An 18,403-nucleotide genomic window follows, 5' to 3' on the forward strand; every position below is an offset into this window, starting at 1 on the left:
GCTGCGCTCCCTCAGCAGCCTTTTGCTTGGCGCGTTTTCCGCGAAGCTCTCACCAACAACTGCCTCTCCCGGAGCTCCCTTGCACATCCATCCTTTCAACTACCCCGCGCCCACGCGACTCTCTTGCGCATTGCTAGCCAACTAAGAAGAAAAACGCGCGCAACCCGCTGGACAGCCCACAATGTCCTTCGGCGGTTTCGGGGGCTTTGGCTCCAACAATAACAACACTACCCAGTCCACTGGTTTCGGCGGATTTGGGTCAACTAATAACAACACGTCTGGTAAGCTAATACTTTCTTTTAAATCATCTAGAACTTTCCTGCGCGACTCCTTCGATGCGCATCGCGACATCGCCACGGCCTGGTCGAAGAACCGTGTCTAACGTGCCTCACGCCTCAGGCTTCGGCTCCAACACGAACACTGGCTCAAGCATATTCGGCGCAAGCAATAATGCCACTACGGGTAGCACAATGTTTGGATCCAACAATGCCAGCTCGAGCTCTCCTTTCGGAGGCGGAGGTATGTGGAAAGTTTGCGCTCTGCCGCCGCGTCCATCGTTGGATTCCTGCGAGTTCGCCGACTTGAATCTTTTCGCTCGAATAGACTACTCCATGTTGCGCGCTCGAACAATCGATTGCGAGACAACCTACGTCGCGCGTGGATCGATATATTAAAGAAAGGCCCGGATCAGAAACTGACTTGACTTTCCAGGTGGCTTTGGCGCCAATACCAACACCAACACGGCCTTTGGCTCAAAGCCTTTCGGCAGCTCAACGACAGGCGGTGGTCTCTTTGGAGGTGGTGGTGCTACTGGCGGTAGCACGTTTGGAGGGTTTGGATCAACCAACAACACCACTACCTCAGCTTTCGGCAGCAATACCGCAAACACTGGAGGCGGCCTCTTTGGCCAAAACAAAACGACTGGCTTCGGCACTTCAACGACTGGAGGTGGCGGATTGTTTGGAGGTGGCAGTACTGGCGGCGGATTTGGCTCGACCAGCACACCTGCTGCTACGGGCGGCTTCGGCTCCAACACTGGCAGCGCTTTTGGCGGAGGCAGCAATCCTCCCGCGAACAACGGTACCGCCAACACTCCTTTCCAACCTTTCTCTGAAAAAGATGGAACCACCGGCAACGCGCAATACCAGACCATCACCTTTCAGCAACCATACCAGAACTACTCCCTGGAAGAACTACGCGTAGCCGACTATAACCAAGGCCGACGATACGGCAATGGCAACGGTCAGGCTGGAGCGTTCGGACAGAGCACTGGATTCGGAGGCTTTGGCAGCAACACTGCCACTACTGCCTCCACAGGCTTTGGCGCAACCAACAACACTGGTGGTGGTTTGTTCGGCGGTGGCAGCAACACTACTACGACATCTGCATTTGGTCAAAACACAGGTTCAGCCTTTGGCTCAACCAACAACAACGCTAGTGGAGGTCTATTTGGACAGAGCAAGCCTGCTACTGGAGGTCTCTTCGGCTCCACAAACAACACCTCGACTGGCACAACGGGCGGTCTCTTCGGTGGCGGATCTACTACCAACACTACAGGAGGCTTTGGATCAGGAGGCGGTGGCTTCGGGTCGTCAACTACTAACAGTGGTGGCCTGTTTGGTCAGAACAAGCCTGCGACTGGCGGAGGTCTTTTTGGTGGCGGCAGCACTACTAACACCACATCGACTCCATTTGGCGGCTCGACGAACACTGGCGGCGCTTTCGGCCAATCCAACAACACCGGTGGTGGTCTGTTCGGTCAATCCAACCAGGCCTCTTCTACACCAGCCTTTGGCGCCACCAACACTGCTACCAACACTGGTGGTGGCCTGTTTGGCGGTGGTAGCACTACTGGTGGAGCATTCGGACAGAACAACCAAGCCTCGACACAAAACACCACTTCTGGCGGTCTCTTTGGCGGTGGTGGGTTCGGTCAGAACAACCAACAGAACCAGCAGAAGCCGGGTGGTCTGTTCGGCGGATCAACCACTGGCACTACAGGAGGTGGTCTTTTCGGTGGTCAAACGAACCAGAGCCAGCCCGCTAGTGGCGGACTGTTTGGAGGTTCTACTGCGAACAACAACAGCACTGGAGGCGGTCTCTTTGGTCAGAAGCCTGCTACAGGCGGTACTTCCCTGTTTGGAGGTGGCAACACTTCTACTACAGGAACGTCTGGAGGAGGTTTGTTCGGAAACATCGGTACACAGAACAACCAGCAAAACAATACTGGAGGCGGTCTTTTTGGTGGCCAGAACAACAATCAGCAGAAGCCTGGCGGTCTGTTTGGCGGTTCCACAACCAACACAAACACTGGCGGCGGTTTGTTTGGCGGCGGTCTCGGCCAGCAAAACAACAACCAGCAGTCAACCCTGGGAGGCTCTCTCTTCTCCAGTCAGAGCCAGCAGCCACAACAGCAACAGCAGAACGGCAACAGCTTGTTTGGTGCCTCAGGAAGTTCTCTGCTGAACACTTCCATGAACACCAACCCCTATGGCAACGACGCTCTGTTTGCTGGACTGGGAACTCCTACTCAAAGCCCTGGCCCACTTGCTACCCCACTTTCTAGCAGCCAAAAGAACAAGAAGAATGCCATACTACCTCAGCATAAGCTCAACCCAGCTGCATCAACTCGCCTCCTGACTCCGCAGACTAAGAGAGGCGGTTATGGATTTAGCTACTCGACTTACGGCGGCTCTGCCGCTTCCAGCCAGGCTGGCACCCCTAACTTGGGTGGAAGTCTCTTCGCCAACGGTGGTCTTTCCCGGTCACTTGGAAAAAGCATATCTGCTAGCAATCTCCGCAACAACTTCGCTGCTGACACTAGCATCCTGGCTCCGGGTGCATTCTCGACCACTGGACGCAACTTTGGCAATGGTGGTCTGAAGCGACTTAACATCAACCGCAACATCAATGCTGCCCGTACTCCACTATTTGATGAGCCATCGCAGAAGCGTGTCAGTTTTGCTGCAGGTGAGACTGTCAACGGCAACACGAACGGAGAGACTGCATTGATCGTCCGACAGGATGAGGAGGAGGGCTCACCCAAGGCAGGAAGCCATGATGAAAGCAGCGACAACTCTCCCCCAGAAATGCAAAAGGTCAACGGCACAGAACTTGCACGTGTCTACGAAGACAATGCACTTGCCCCCAAGTCGATGTCATCGGTCAACATCCAGCCTGGACAGGACCCTAAGCCGGGCGAGTACTGGTCCAGCCCACCCATGGAGAAACTGAGGAAGATGAGCAAGCAGGAGTTGAAGAGCGTCCCCAACTTCATTGTGGGCCGTCAGCACATTGGTGAGATCAAGTTCAACCATGGCAAGCCTGTCGATCTATCCGAAGTCAACCTCGACAAGCTATTCGGCGACATTGTTCAGCTCAACCCCCGAAATGCCACTGTTTATGGTGAGACCTGCACCTGCCTGCCTAAGCCTCCGCTTGGTTCTGCTCTCAACCAGCCCTCTCTTATTGTTCTTGGCAATTCCTGGCCACGCAACAGGGCTGGCAAGAAAGATGTCAAGCACCTGGAACGACTAAAGCGAGTCGCTGGAACTACTTTTGTCAACTACAACCAAGCCACTGGTGAATGGACCTTCACCGTCCCACATTTCTCGTCATACGGTCTGGATTATGATGACTACAGCGAGGATGAAGACGAGGATGCTTCAAGTGAGCTTAGCGATATCCCAGATACACCCCTGGATCAGCATCATCGCTCAAGCCAAATGACCAGCACGCCACAGGACGACTCATTTGCCAGTCCTACTCAGTCCAGCCCTGACGACACCTTTGATTTCAAGAAAGGCATGCGTGGAGGACGTGCTAACGTGCCAGGTGGCTTTGGAGACGACACTCTGTATGATGACGAGGAAGAGATGCAAGACACCCACGGCGAGTCTTTTTTAGGGCAGCGCTCCGTGGGTTCGCTTGATAGACAGCCTGATGCTGACTATTATGAAGAAAGCGAATCAGAGTTGGCGCGTGACCAGAACATGGCGGATTCTGTGTCGAGCCCAATTCAAACCACGGAGCAACTCGCCGCCAAAGACGACATTTACAGAGGCTCGTTGATGCCAAAATCTATTCTCAAGGCTGGCCAATTTCTCAAGCCGGCAACAGGTACACCTTCGAAAGCACAGCCAGTGTTCGATGATGATTGGGCAAATCAGCTACAACGTACAATTAGTCCCAAGAAGCAAGATCGACAGGCTCTTCGCGAAAGTCAGGGTCACGTTCTACGCGAACAAGAACTCCAACCCACGAACTTCTCGCAGTCTTTTCGTGGTCGTCCTATGACTACAGCCATGGATCTTATGGATTCGCTTTTCGGTGAGACGGAAAAGCAACAATTTCCCAAGCGTGGTGGACATGGTATTGAGGTTTGACTTCCCTTCCCCTTTGGCGTTTTGATATAATGGGGGCGTGGTCTGTGGCAGGTTTCCTATATGGCTTTCCTTCATAGATTGACGCTTGGACCTTACGTCCGCCCACGTATGTAGTCATGAATGGACAAGATTGCTGAAACCTTTTTCTCTAGTTACCTTATTCCAAGCGACCAAAGACCTCATCCGACCTCGACCAACTAAATGAGACCGAAAAAGACTTTTATGCCTGCAGCAAACCGCACTTTAGCGAAGGAAACATCCTGATCTACGGCAACAAAGGTCCCGCGCATCTCGAGGGCGGTGTCTTTCCCACAGCTCAAGAACCACTTGTTGGTGCTACCAAGGACATCCGATTTGCGAAAATGCCCACGTTCAACGATGTAAGAGCAGGGCGATACGTGATGCCAGAAAGCGCGTACTAACAACCACAGGCTGCACCCGAAACTCTGTCTGTCCAGAAACAACACACAAAGATTTACACTCCAGCCGGCATTCCCTCAGCGAAGCTTATGACCGATCCTGCTCCAGTGGAATTTTCCAGCATGGCGAAAGCTGTTGCACTTGATACTACCGCAGGTGTTCAAGAGCAACAGGCTTGGCAGCTGCTTTCGCTTTTGTTTGATGATGCTGATAGGGTCCCTGCGGGTATCCAAGTGGAGGAAATGAAGTTGTATCGAAAGGAGAGGCTTTCTGAGTTCTGGAGGCTACTCGTATGGGATGATGCACAGAAACATGTCCAAGCGGCTACATCTCCCGAGGAGCGTGCTCTTGCGCATCTCAGTTGCAACAATGTTGCTGATGCTTGCCATACTCTGCTCGACGGCCTGGACCTCCGACTTGCTACGATGATTGCTCAGATTGGAGGTGATGAAACAATGAGGCAGAGCATGTCTGCTCAAATTGATGAGTGGCGTCGCCTCGATACACTTTCCGAGATGGAGGACGCCCATCGAGCATTGTACGAGCTTCTTGCTGGCAACTGCACGCAATCCGAGGGCAAGACTGGAGCAGGCAGTGAAAATCGGGCTTCCACCTTCAACATCTCAAATCGTTTCGGTCTCGACTGGCGGCGCGCTTTCGGACTACGCTTGTGGTACGGCACGCTTGCCAATGAGCCTATCGAAATGGCCATCGCCCAATTTGCAGATGCAGTTAGGGATGGTAGGGAAGTTGTGAAGCCTGTCCCTTGGTTCGTCAAGGACAAGGTCGACATGGGCTGGAAAGATCCTACTCCAGAGCATCGAGAAGACCTCCTTTGGGGCATCTTGAAGCTCTATGCCTCTGCAAAGATGGGCCTCCCTGCAAACATCGAGAATGTTCTGGCTCCTGAGAACGTCTCTGGCAACCCCTTCAACGCTCGACTCTCATTCCAGCTGTTCCAGCTCTTCAAGTCACGACAAGAAGATGTCAGTGAGGCAGATGAACGCAAGGTGGCCATGCCCACAGTCCGCTCCGAAGATAACAGTGACGACCGATTCCGCCGCTCATTACAGTCATGGACTGCACCAGGTGCTGCGGACGATGACCAAGCAGCGGATCCGCTTGTAGAGCTGAACGATAAGATCACGCTCACATATGCATCCTCGCTACACACACCAGAGCTTTGGACGACTGCAATCTGGGTCTACACCCATCTGTCCTTTGCACCGATGCGTGAGCACCACATCCGCTCTCTAGTCACCCAGTTTTCTGGTCTGTTCTCCCTGGAAGACAGCAACCCGACCTATACACACCTCACAGCAGATCTCCATGTCCCTTCAACATGGCTCCATGCAGCCGCCGCTCTGCACGCCAAGTCGAGCGGCGATGCTCTTCGTGAAGCAACTCATCTTATCAAGGCCGATGAGTTTGAAGAGGCACACGAGGTGCTGTGCAGGAAGGTCGGTCCAGAAGCCATCATCTCCCGCGATTACGACGCCCTCCGTGAGCTCATGGCCGGCTTCGTCGCCGAGTCAAACGTACCTCTACCACGGGAGCCAGTCCAAGGCTGGGCCCAAGGCGGACAAATCTACTTTGACTACATTGAGCTCATCGACCTGACCGGCGCACGCTCCTCATACCGCGTCGACGAGGAACTCGAAAGCCGCGTCGAAGAACTTCTCGTCAAGCTCCAGCGCGCCCTCGAAATCGCCGGCCGCGACAGACTGGGTGCATGCGGACTGGAAGAACGTGTCGCTCTCATGGATATTGCTGGTACAGTTGCAAATCTCATCACCAAGAACCAGGTACGTTTCCCTTGCAACCCCTTCGTGATCAATTGTAGACAAAGACTAACAGTACCACAGCGCACAAACCGCAATTCCATTCTCAAACTCCCGCTTACGGAGGATCTCTGGCTCAAACACTCAATTGATCTTAGCACGAGCTACTACCGCAACTTGCTGGTTACGAGCAGATAGTCAGATCGTGGTGTATCCAATCCTCTTTTTCTCTTCTAACCTCCATTTTATTTTATTTTTGCCCAAGTTTTTTTTTGGTTTCGGGGTTCGATAGCGGGGGGAGAATCCCTTTTTTATTTTGATGAGACAAGATTGAACACTCATGCGTGTATGGGAGAGAAAGGGGGGATGTGTGCATTGTTTGTGATATTTTCATTTTTGCTAGTACGAGGACGAGGGGGAGGAGGTGGATGAAAGAAGATAAAAAGAAAAGCGACTTCGGCTTCATGGGATGCGGTGTACATGTGTATAATAGGAAATTCTACTTGCTTTTCACAATCAGACTGTTTTTATCGAGTATTGATAGACTTCGGAATGTGAAATGTGAAATGTGAATGGCGTAATGTGCCGATTGTTGCAATGGAACTTGAAGACTTGAAAGACCAGAACACCAGGATCCAAAAGTGGATGTAGAGATTTATCCATGTCCCTTGTTACAACTAGTAGTACAAGATCCAATATATATATATATTCGTTTTGATATATTCAGTTCTACATGTTTATAGTATACGGTTCCCAAAATCAAGACTGCGATGCCGCCGCAACGGGTCCTTGCTGCGCGGCACCATCTCGTGGTATTCCCTGAGCGCGTCCGCCTCTGGAACCACCGCGGCCGCCACGACCGATTCTTCCTCGGCCGCCTCGGCTGGCACCGTCTTGTTTTGCAGGTGGCTTGGGTTGCGGGTTCTCGCTGGTAGAGGCAGGAGGGGGATGACCAGGTTTTGATTCCTTCTTTCCCTTGCCGCGTGTGGCGTCTTCTCCACCGTCTTTCTTTTCCTGTCCTTTTGCCTTTGCTCCCTTTGGATTCCTTCCTTTGCCTCGGCCCTGACCGGCAGCTTTGGAATATCGCTCGATGAGGCGCTTCGTCTGCTCCTCTTCTTCGATAACGCGCCTGCTTTCTTGATCCCACCACTGTTGGAACTCTTGCTCCTGTTGAATCTCTTGAAGACTACGCTTTGCCGCTGCATCGCGTATTGAGGTCTTTTCAGCCTCTTGCAGTGAAAGAATCTCCATCATGCTGAGATGCTGACTGGGCGAGGTCGGAGAATGTTGGGGCAGTGGGATATGACGCACAGATCGAGGTGTAGGAATAGGGTCTGTTGAAACCGACATTCCTCGCTCAGAAGCTGCGGGGCGGGTCTTTGAAGGAGATGCACTGCCGAGCTTCTCTTGGCTTTGCGATGCGTTGCGCTTTTCCTTTTGCTTGGAGTTCCCTCCCTTGTTCGCAACAGTTTGGCGCATGGTCAGCTGAGGTGTGCTGGAGGCACGTGAAGGCTGTGGCGAAGGCTTAGGTTGTGGTTGTGCTACCGGAGACATAGTTGGAGTAACGCTTGGTTTCCGATGCGCAGCAGCCTGCCATGGCGATACAGCTGGAGGTGCAGGCTGTGTTTTTTCAATCGGTGTGCCGAGTTGCTGAGCCTGTTGAAGGCGCTTGCGTTCTTTTTGAGAGAGTTTTGTATGTGCTGCCTTTGCAATACGTTCGTTCTCTCCTCGAGAAAATCCGAGCGATAGATTCGAAGGAGTAGCTGAAGAATCCTGGGCCATTATGTCTTTGAGGTCAAGCTTGGGGCCTGCAAGCGGTGCAGTGCCCCAAGGTTGGTCGGGCGGCCTTGTATCCTTGATGGCAGGTGGTGGTAGAGGACTAACAGATTTGAGAGGTATATCACTGTCTCTTACAAAACTTTGCAGTGATGGCCGGCTTGGTTTCTGAACAGATCCCCAGGGCGACTCGAGGGAACCGATGGGTGTTTCAACTCCTCTCTGGACCTCGCCCTCATCGGTGAAGCGCGGAGACTTAATTTTCTTGGGGATGTCGGTTTCTTCCTCTCCATCCGACATTTCAAACATCAAATCTTGAGCAGAAGACTTGCCTTGAAGTGTGGGAGCCAGCCCAGGACTCTTGACTTCCTTCGACACCCGCCTTTTGTTACGCTGGCGGAGAGGTGAGGCCGCTACCTCTTCTAGACTCTGTGCTCTGAAAGAGCTCGACATATTCTCGCTCTCCGCATATTTGTTCGACAGCACTATTGCATCAATCTTGGCGCGTTTCCCTCGCTCAATCCTTTCGGCAAGCTCCGGGTACCGATCAAACAACAGAGTCTCAGCCCGTCCACTTCGTGCAAATGGTAGATAGGCAAGCTGGTTCTCGTGAGCGACCTGGTTGAGCTCTAGCAGCAAGTCCTCGTCCAGTTCGTCCAGAGAACCATTTTGCATCACTGCTTCTAGACTGAGGCACACATATTCGAGAGCGGCATCTTTGAACTCTGCCACCGAGCTGGGTGCGACTGCTGTGAGAAGGGAACAAACATTACGAGCGTTGACTGTAACTAGGTTAGCGATGATGCGCAAGAATAATACTGTATCAACATACCATAACGACCAATCAATCTCTGGCAGATCTGCGAGAGACGGTCTAACATCAGCTCATTGGCAACAGACATGACGTCCATGACATGGTCGAGTAGTTCATCGAGGGCCAGCAAATCGTTGAGGTCTTCGCTTGTAACATCCGCGAAAATCTCTTCGCCAGCGTCTGTGTACAAGTGGTGCACCACAAGCTCAAAGAGACGCGTCTCGACGTGAGTCAAATCGATGTGGATCAGAGAAGACTCGTCATTTTGTCGTCCTGCAAGCCATTGACCACCAGCACGTCCTCTGAACAGGCCCTCGAAAAAGGGACAGCGCTGGCAAATGACATCCGAATGCAGTAACATTTCACCGTCTGCAAGATCGACAATGACATCGCCACTTTGGAAGAAGGATTGGTCTTTGATAGCCAACTCCATATCCACGTGCAAAGACTTTCGCGGATATATCATCTGTCGGACAGCAGGTTCGAGCTGCCGCATTTCCAGACGTAGAGCAATCTTCATCAATTCAGTCCGCACAGCGCGATATCTGTGTGCCATGGTAGGATAGTGCCGAGTGACGTTCCAGAAATCGACAACTGAGTCAGTGTAGGCATACAGGACCAAGTTGAAAACGGTCAAGAAGTCGATGCCTTGGAATATCAAGACGAGCTTTTTATTCTCCTCTTTTATGGTCAACGAGTCCGGAATGGTGTATTCAGAGCCTTTGACACGAAAGTCGAGTAGAGCGTCGCGCAAGACGCGACTGCGTCCAGCCAGTATAAACTCATGCACAGGGATGCGGACGTCAGACAGAGTAGATCCAATCTCCATGTTATAGGAGCGGTCGGATGATGCCAGCGAACGTTGTACAACCTCTGTTGTCTCAGTTTCCAAATCTTTAGACCTGAGAACTCGCTTGCGAAGGCCTTGTGCATCTGCGCCCCTAGTCCAAAATCTGGGTGTAGGCTCCTCATCATCCGACGTCTCTTCGTAGTTTGTCAACTCGTGGAAAGCCAGTAATGGAGAGAAATTCTCCCACAAGCTGGCTTCATCGACACCTATCTGTGTCCGGGTAACATCACAATCCTTGCGTATCGCGGCGTATGCGCCAAAAGCAGAAGCCCGGACAGCAATAACTCGAGTGAGACCTGAAACCCGCTGAAACTTGTAGTCTTTTGGTTTGCTTTCGACAGCAGCCGTGACTGCTGCGTTTTTGATGGTCGCTCTCTTTGTGCGTCTCCAGACACTGCCAACTTCGGTTGTCAATATGATGGATCCGTCCTGGTCAACATCCACATCCCTTGCTGCCATGTGACTCTTCTTAGACGACCAGATACGGAACGGCGCAGAGAGGGCTCCCCTGATCTGTTTAGGATTTGTTGTAGAGGTACTGGAGTCTTGCGAGGATTCTGAGCGTCGGCTGACAGCGACAGTAAAGACTTCGCCTGAAGTGGAGAGTGCACATATGGTGTCTCCTCCTGAGGTGATCTTGCTGATTTTGTTGGGTGCAGTGTCATACTTTGTGGTTAACCAACTTTCTTTGAGGAAGTTGCTCGTGAATCCGTCCAAAGGGAAACTGACTTTTGCGTAGCCATAGTTTGCAAAAACCCAAACTTCGCGATTCTCCAAGAGACAGATTGTTGCACCGTCAATGGCCGATACTGAATGAATGGGACTGGAGAAGAGGGCGGCGGCAATCTTCCGAGGGATGACTTGCATTCCTAAAGATCGAGCGTCTGAGTCGACAATTCCTAGCTGGCCTTCATTTTTGCCAAATGTATACAGGGAGGTGGCTGTGTGTACAACTGAATGTATGCGCGATGCGGCGATGCCTGTGACGATTTCGCGCTTGAGCGGTCCAAATATCTGTCGTGGTACGGTGGAGATTGGGTCATCATCTTTCACGGCTGGCTTGGGCAATGCATAACCAAGTTGTCCGTAAGCATTGTTACCCCATGAGAAGACCTCGCCTTCTTCTGTAATTGCTAAAGTATGGTTTTGCCCGAGAGCAATGGCGGCAACATGCTTCTGCCCCAACCCACCAGTTTCGATACAGGTAAATTGATACCTCGTGGTTTCGTTGCCCGTGCCCAAGCGACCACCTGGGCCATGGCCACACATGTACAAATTAGAAACGGGATCTGCTGTTAGTACCGCGGTGTGCAACTTGGACATTCGGACATCTTGGATGACTATTGGGGTGTTTCGAATGTGTATCGGCAGATCTATTGTGCTGCGCGGTTGGGAGCTTGAATCCTGAGTTGGAATCCCTAAGGCTGCAAAATGTTGGTTTTGCCGGTCAAGGTGCTCCTTGTAGAAGCGTTGCAGAAGGTGGTCTGGTCTACGCAAAGTGATGCGTTCTGGGAATTGCCGGTCATCTTCGTCTCCGAAACCAAGGGTTACATTTTTGTTGCTGCCAAACGTGTACACTTCATCGCCATCAAGCGATACGGGCGGAGCAATCAGCTTCTTGCGCATTTCGTCATCCACGTCACCGCTGTCTCCGTGAGCCAATTCATCATCAGAATCTGAATCGAGGATAGGACACTCTTCCGGACGTAAAGTCCGGTCTTTGATGGTCATGGAGAACAAGTCTAGGGGACCATATCCCTCCTTGTCCTTGATCTTGACAAGTCCGCGAGCATGCTGGTTGAATCCGCTCGAGCCCTGGCCTAGAATATCTTGCGCATCTCTGTTCAAGATGAGGCGTGCAATGGCAATGTTGCCAAAGTAAAAGGCTCTATGGAGGGCGGTCCAGCCGTTTTCAGCGTCTTGAATATACAAGTCTGTCCATGGGTGCTCTAGCAGTGCTTGTGCAAAATCGACGGCAGTGTCGACCATGGATGAGGCGGCATGATGCAGTATAGTCATTCCTGCGGCATCGCGACTGTTGATGTCAAAGCGACTCAAGCTGGCGGCTACGCCCATGCCCGTTCTCCGAGCCTTTGCAGCTGACATGGGAGAAGCATTGTAGCTACCCGGACTGCCATTTATAGGTGCGGGAGATGCGCCCGACTGCCAGGCACTCAAGCTTTTCTGTGCTGCCGGCCGGTTGGTATGCGTGGGAGTTGCGAGGACATGCCGAAAGCTGTCGACATCATCTTCGAGAAAGTATTTCCAGAGATAGCCGCTCATGTGCTGGTTGGAGAAAGGAGTAATCCGAAGCTTTTACGAGTAGCACCTGGCCTCAACCTCGTTGGGTCAAAGCGTATTTAAAGGTACTCGCTGTAAAGCTGTGGACGACTCGGGGAGAGGGGGATGCCCAAGGCAACTACTTGGTTCAATGTATGCGACCAAGTCTAATTTTCGTGGAAGGTTCGGAGGCGTGGAGTGCGTGGGGTGTAGGGAAGGGGCGGTGGTGGTGGTGGTGGTTGGTGGGCGCACGGAGGGAAGGGGTAAGGTGGCAATTCGTTGCGAGGGGATTGGTGATTTCTGTTTAGTATCTGTAGTAGACGGGTAGCGGAGGAGCACCGAATATGTTCAACGGTGCGATAGTATTGCTAGGCGGACGCGAATACGTTGGGGGGCAAAGGGCAGGGCGCGGGTGGCGGGGTGGGAATTGGGTGTGGGAAGATAGGATGGTGTTAGAGCGATGGTATCGATGACGAAACTACCGAGGCGATAGCGAGGGGGATGATGAGTCGAAATGGCGCGAACGTCGAAGATGAATGAGTCAGAGGGGAGCACTCTCTACTTTGCGAATGGTTGGGCTAGTTAGTTGGAGGATGGAGACGAAGAAGATGAGTTATAGAAGCAAGTCGCAAAGACACTGTGGTTGTGAAGCGCATGGCGGGCGGGCTGCGGGCATGTCTCTACGGCAGGTCACCAATGACTGACCAATAGGAGATGGCCTCTCCTCCACAAGCTGCTCTCGGAGGTCGACGTTGCATGGAGCGTCGACCGCAAAGAGCGATTACGGTGTATGCGGCAATGGCTTTGGCGTCACCAGACCCTCCGACCTCGGGTAACAGACATGGCGACAGGGGAGGGGGAGGGTGAGCTTGAGGGGACAGCAGCAACAGTAGCAGCAGCAGCAGCAGAAAGACAGGCAGGCATGGGAGGGTGACGACACGAAGAATATATACAGCGCACGCTTTGCTCCACAGTGGCAGGCGGTGAAGCAGCTACGTGCGGCGGCTTGGTTGTAGTAGGGTTCGGGGCAGTGTGCGGAAGGGAGCTAGAAGCAGTTGGCAGGGTGAACTTGGCCAGGGTGCTGTGAGGTACTGTGGTAAGCTAGGACAGACTTTGGGTGGTGCCGACCAGCCAGGGGTTCACGACACAGAAGCAATGGATGAGGCAACGCGAGGCTGGCCGTGTGGATGGCGAAACATGTGGGTGCTCAACGCCGTGGGTTCCTTGGGTGTGGGATGCATGGGCAGGGGGAGGGGAAGGATGGACGAGGTGGTGGTTGTTGAGTGAGGCGCCAAGCCGCGTATCGATAGCAAAAGCAACCGGCAGTGTGAGTGGATGACGAGATGGAAGGACAGAGGGATGGAGACATGGATGGATGGATGCGATGGCTCGCCGCGCATATGCACTCGACTGCTGGCAGCGAGCGACTCGTCACTTGTCGCTGGTGCCTCGCCGCAACTGACCGACGACGGGTGTATACAGATTAGGCCCAGACAAGCCGGCCATCTTGTGCGACCGGTCAGATCGTGAGGCGGCACACGCAGCTGCATGACTAGAGACGATGTGTAGATGGTGGAAGATGGCGTGCTGAGGTGGTGTGCCGTTGGCGGGGGACCACCGGGCATGGGCGAGATACGAGACCATGTGATGATGATGATGATGGAGGGTTTGATAAGGAGGTGAACATGGAGGAAGATAGATAGCGAGGGCTAACTAGATGGGCGCAGTACATACGTATGTATCTATGTACATGTGCGCACTCGCACTCGTCGCAGGCCGGTAAGATGACGCGCGATCAGCTGCATCCCGATTCGGACCCATGCAGCAAGCTGTACGTGAGCGTCACTAGCGCCCTCGAGCACCTCACCCACACCCAGAACAGAGCAGAGAGACAGCACAAACAGCAGCAACAGAGCCAGAGCCAGCAGAAGGACCATGCCGAATTACCCCAGACCGGGGCCAAGCTTGTTCATCCTCAGCTCCTCATTTGCATTTGACAGCAGCCCTTTGACTCTTTCGATTCGACTCATCCGTTGCATTCGTTGCCTGCACACTTCCCTTCCTGCAGCTTCCGATAGCTTTATCGCTGCTCTCGAGCTTAGCTTAGCTCTACTTACTCTCTTTCTCGCCTTCGCTCCTCATTCCACCCTCGCCGCGTGACTCCCCAAGCTGCCCTGACCACTGACCAAAAAACCCTCCCCCCTCCCCGCCTACTAAGCATCATCGCCGTCACCTGCCTGCTGCTGCTGCTGCTGCTGCTGCTCTCTCGCTCTCGCACCCGCACCTTGGCCGTGTCGTGGTGGTGCATCGCAGCGCATCGCATCGCCGCCCTTCGCCTGTCCCAACCAGGTGCTCAGCTCCAAGTTCGCCCGAGCCAGCACACACACACACACACCCCAACAACCCTCGCTCGCCCACTCTTGTCGCTCTACATCATGGCTGCTGCCTGAGCCACCCGCTCGTCTGCCTGTCTGCCTGCTTTCCTGCCTGCGCCCACAAGTACCCCGCGTGCTCCAGTCTCCTGAGAGACACTTCTGACTGTCCCGGCGCCAACCTGACACTGCCTGAACTCGTGATGGCTACGCGCATCCATGCTCGCCTGTTTCCGCCCCAACGATAACCGTCCTACCTAACCTACCTGCACCCCGACCGTCAGCCTCGTCGCCTCAAGTCCTCTCTCTGCTCTCCGGTACCTGCACGAGGCTGCCGCCATGAATCCCTACTCGCGCCCCTCGCCCAGGACAGCCTCACCCGCCAACAACCTCCAGACCAACCCCACGCGAACAAACAACCAGCGGCATACCTCCATGGACATGCCCAACTACTCAACAACCCCTCCCTACTCTGACCGAGCCGCCGACGAGTCCGAGGGCGAAATGATGTCGCGAGGAGGAGACCACGCTGCCCACTCTGACCAGAAGCACTACCACAAGGTCAACCAAGTAATCCAGGTACCTAGCCTTGCCCCTACGCCTCCCACCTTTGTACCTATGCTGACTCTCTTTTCTTACTCAGAACTTCTTCACAAAGGCAGCTCTTGCCGTCATATCCTCGCGAGTAGTCCTACCCCCAGGGTACAACAAGGATGGCAATCTGAAGCAGAACAAATGGGTATGCTACGCCACTCTCTCTCTCTCTCTCTCTCTCTCTCTCCCCACCACTCGCTCCATGCACTAACACCCTCCCAGTTCAATGTTGTTCTCCCCGACAGCGACGCCCTCCAGCGCCAGTTGACCGACTGGAAAGTCATGGACGCCATGGCCGGCCAACACCCGTCTCTCTGCATCGACATCTACCTAGACATACAATCTCTCGGACACACACAGTCCCTCGCCATTCAGGACGACGATGGGAAGAAATGGGATGTTGCCACTGCGCTCAACTCTGCTGACGCCGCTGCTGGATATTCAAGTCGTGCTGCCAAGCCTACGCAGGTGGTGCTCGAGCGCTGGAGAGTGCACGTCGGAGATAAGAGTTCGGTACAGCCGTCAGAACTCAATGACCCGCTCCCCAACGTCTACAAAAAAGCCGTTGTCACTTTCCGATCGCTCTTTGCCTCCCTTCGCTTCATGCCAGCATTCAGATACAACAAGCTTCTCGCCAAACAGCCCGCCACTGCTCCCTCTTTGAAGCTCAACTACCGCATATCCAATGGAGACTTCCGGAGCCCGCATGTCGATACCCTGCGACTGCCTCTCTACCCAAACCAAAACCCAGATGAAATTACAGAAGTCCAAAACATTGAGCCTACAAATTCGCCCGTCGGCCCTTTGTTTGTAACGGTGGAATATCGCGCCAACTGCGAGTTTACAGTAGAAAACTCGGAATCCCTTTTGAGCTCACAGTTCATGGGCTTGGATGACACTTACTTTGAGCAAAAGGCCCGTCAGATGCCTGGCTCGCTCCCCGTGGATAAAATGAATGCCCAAGAGACGCCCGACATTGGTCAAGCATACGGCAGCCTTTCGACATTTCACCAAGTTGGCCCACCCACTGGCACCAGCCCAATCTCAGCCCTCCGTGCAGTTCGAGATATGCCGTCGTCGTCACCAACAGAGTCACCACCCCAGAAACTGCCACCAAACCACCGCACTGCCCAAGGCTCCAAGTCCTCCCTACGCTCGGTGGATACACCACTACATCAGCGACGAACATCCGTCTCTTTCCAGCCATTCAAAGCAGGCTCGCTCTCGTCGTCGCCAGCACCCGGAGGTGGAATTCCTGGTTCGCCCACCAGCTCCTTGGGACGGCCAGGCAGCTCATTAGGCCGAAACATCACCCCTAGTCCACTCCATCAACCACGCAACCGCACCTCGCTAAATGCCCTTCCACAGGCTGCTCTCCGAGCGCCTTCGTTGCCCAACGAGGCCGCCATAACCTCATCCGCATCTAGCTCACCAAAACCTGCACCCATCAGTCGCTATAGTAGCAGCTTTGGTCACAGGAGGAGCAAGTTTTCCTCTGGTGGTGGTAGCAAGCTCGAAGACGACAACCTCAGCAGTGGAAAGGCCAGTCCGTCATCATCAGTACAACGTGGTTCCGATACCCTGAACGAGGGCGCCGGTGGCAGCTCAGGAGAGGTCAGGACAGACGACGAGAACATTTCCGACTTTCTCAAACTTTTGGAATCAAAAAAGGACCTCAAGAGCTTTACTCGCAGCGACCATGCCGCCAAGGCAGCCACTATGCACAAGACGACTGCTCAGTTATCCAAGTATCAGCGCATGAGAGAGTCTCACACAGGCCTGGCCGAGTCAGTTTCTTCCTCAACCATGCTTCATCGCTCATCATCCTCTTCAAGCCGCCATCTGTCTAGCGTGCCTGCAATGATTGCCGGCACTTCGGTCTCGACAGCATCATCACCTGGCAAACCGATTTCGCCTCATACTCCTCATACGCCAGCCATCCCATCTCGCCTGAGCGCCAATAGCATTATTGAATACGATCAGCCTGCACGAAGCCGGAGTCGACCTAACAGGGGGTCACACGACCACGATCCAGTTCATGTGGAAGAGCAAAGCGAGAACGAGGACCAAAATGGCAACGGTATTGCCATCCCCACCTCGCCACGCCCCTGGCATTACACCCGCAGGTCAAGTTCAGTAGCTCAACAGGGCCGTACTTTGCCTGATGATGAACCGGATGTGTTTGGTGTGCGCTCAGCCAGTCTGCCGTCAGAAGAGGTTGACCGGGCCAATGATCTGCATCGCCTCACAAGCGCCGGTCTCACCTCCAGCGGGCTGTTTGCACAAACCGAGATGCTGGCGAACCGCAACAACCAGCATACTGATACTGACTCTCGCGAAGACTTGCCTCGGCCTGCCTCTACGTCAAACATTGCTGCCAAGCGCGGCCCCCAGGCTGGTCCCCGAGACCGATCCGGATTCTTCTCACACAGCTCTTCGACAAGTCTCAGCACCGGTGGCACGAGCTCTACTGAGCGGCAAAGTCGCTACAACTTCAACAGTCGCGCCGCAGCCAACGTAGATGACGACGAACCATTGCTGTTCCAGATGAGCGAGATTGGAGCCGGCGGTTCCCGGCGTAGTCTTGAGGAAGCAAGAGGCAGGCTCAGCACCGGCAGCGCAGGCAAGCGCGCATCCTATTTCCGATAAAAGAAAAGCAAAGAAAAGCTCGACGCGACATTGCAACAAAGTACCTTGATTGATTCTTCTTGACTATATTATTACATTGCTTTTGTTTTCGAGGGGCGTTGTCATAATTGCTTTTAACCCTGAGGGGTTCATCTTTTCTTCTCTTCCCTCCTCTTCTTCATTACCTTTCTTGAGCGGGTTCGTATACGATGGGTTAAATTTGTATAGCTTTTGAATCTTCTTCTGCACTTCTCCGACCTCTTTTATTTTATTTTCTCCTTCTTTCTTTCCTTCTCTTTCTCAGATTGAGTACTTACATGGCTATCTTGGCCTGGGGCTGGATGGACCCGGCGTTTTTCTTTTCAAATCATGGTGGGCTTTCGCGCATTACCCCGGGAAGGACATCTAGCTCTCTGAAATATATGGGATTAGGGGGAAATGGGATTTGAAATCCACACAGTTTGTCGTTTTGTAGATTACAACACGCTTTGATGCAACAAAGG

General features: G+C 53.4%; 4 protein-coding genes across 4 annotated transcripts; 2 read left to right on the forward strand and 2 right to left on the reverse strand.

Moving 5' to 3' along the window:
- Positions 1-181: 181 nt before the first annotated feature.
- On the forward strand, positions 182-6,784 carry COCVIDRAFT_88021 (hypothetical protein; the record flags this gene model as incomplete). The annotated part of the gene is made up of 6 exons (XM_014705480.1): positions 182-281; positions 400-519; positions 712-4,379; positions 4,538-4,765; positions 4,817-6,610; positions 6,671-6,784. 6 exons carry the CDS (start codon positions 182-184, stop codon positions 6,782-6,784), a joined length of 6,024 nt encoding a protein of 2,007 aa, XP_014560966.1.
- Positions 6,785-7,345: 561 nt separating this feature from the next.
- COCVIDRAFT_12345 (hypothetical protein) lies at positions 7,346-12,309 on the reverse strand (the record flags this gene model as incomplete). The annotated part of the gene is made up of 2 exons (XM_014705407.1): positions 7,346-9,144; positions 9,195-12,309. The coding sequence occupies 2 exons, from the start codon at positions 12,307-12,309 to the stop codon at positions 7,346-7,348; spliced, it is 4,914 nt and encodes a 1,637-aa protein (XP_014560893.1).
- Positions 12,310-13,737: 1,428 nt separating this feature from the next.
- COCVIDRAFT_12346 (hypothetical protein) lies at positions 13,738-14,243 on the reverse strand (the record flags this gene model as incomplete). Its single annotated transcript, XM_014705408.1, has 2 exons — positions 13,738-14,019; positions 14,067-14,243. 2 exons carry the CDS (start codon positions 14,241-14,243, stop codon positions 13,738-13,740), a joined length of 459 nt encoding a protein of 152 aa, XP_014560894.1.
- Positions 14,244-15,017: 774 nt separating this feature from the next.
- Positions 15,018-17,921, forward strand: COCVIDRAFT_87675 (hypothetical protein; the record flags this gene model as incomplete). Its single annotated transcript, XM_014705481.1, has 3 exons — positions 15,018-15,257; positions 15,322-15,417; positions 15,495-17,921. The coding sequence occupies 3 exons, from the start codon at positions 15,018-15,020 to the stop codon at positions 17,919-17,921; spliced, it is 2,763 nt and encodes a 920-aa protein (XP_014560967.1).
- Positions 17,922-18,403: the final 482 nt, after the last annotated feature.

The sequence above is a fragment of the Bipolaris victoriae genome (genome assembly GCF_000527765.1).
Source record: "Bipolaris victoriae FI3 unplaced genomic scaffold scaffold_8, whole genome shotgun sequence".
Classification (NCBI taxonomy): Eukaryota; Fungi; Ascomycota; class Dothideomycetes; order Pleosporales; family Pleosporaceae; genus Bipolaris; species Bipolaris victoriae.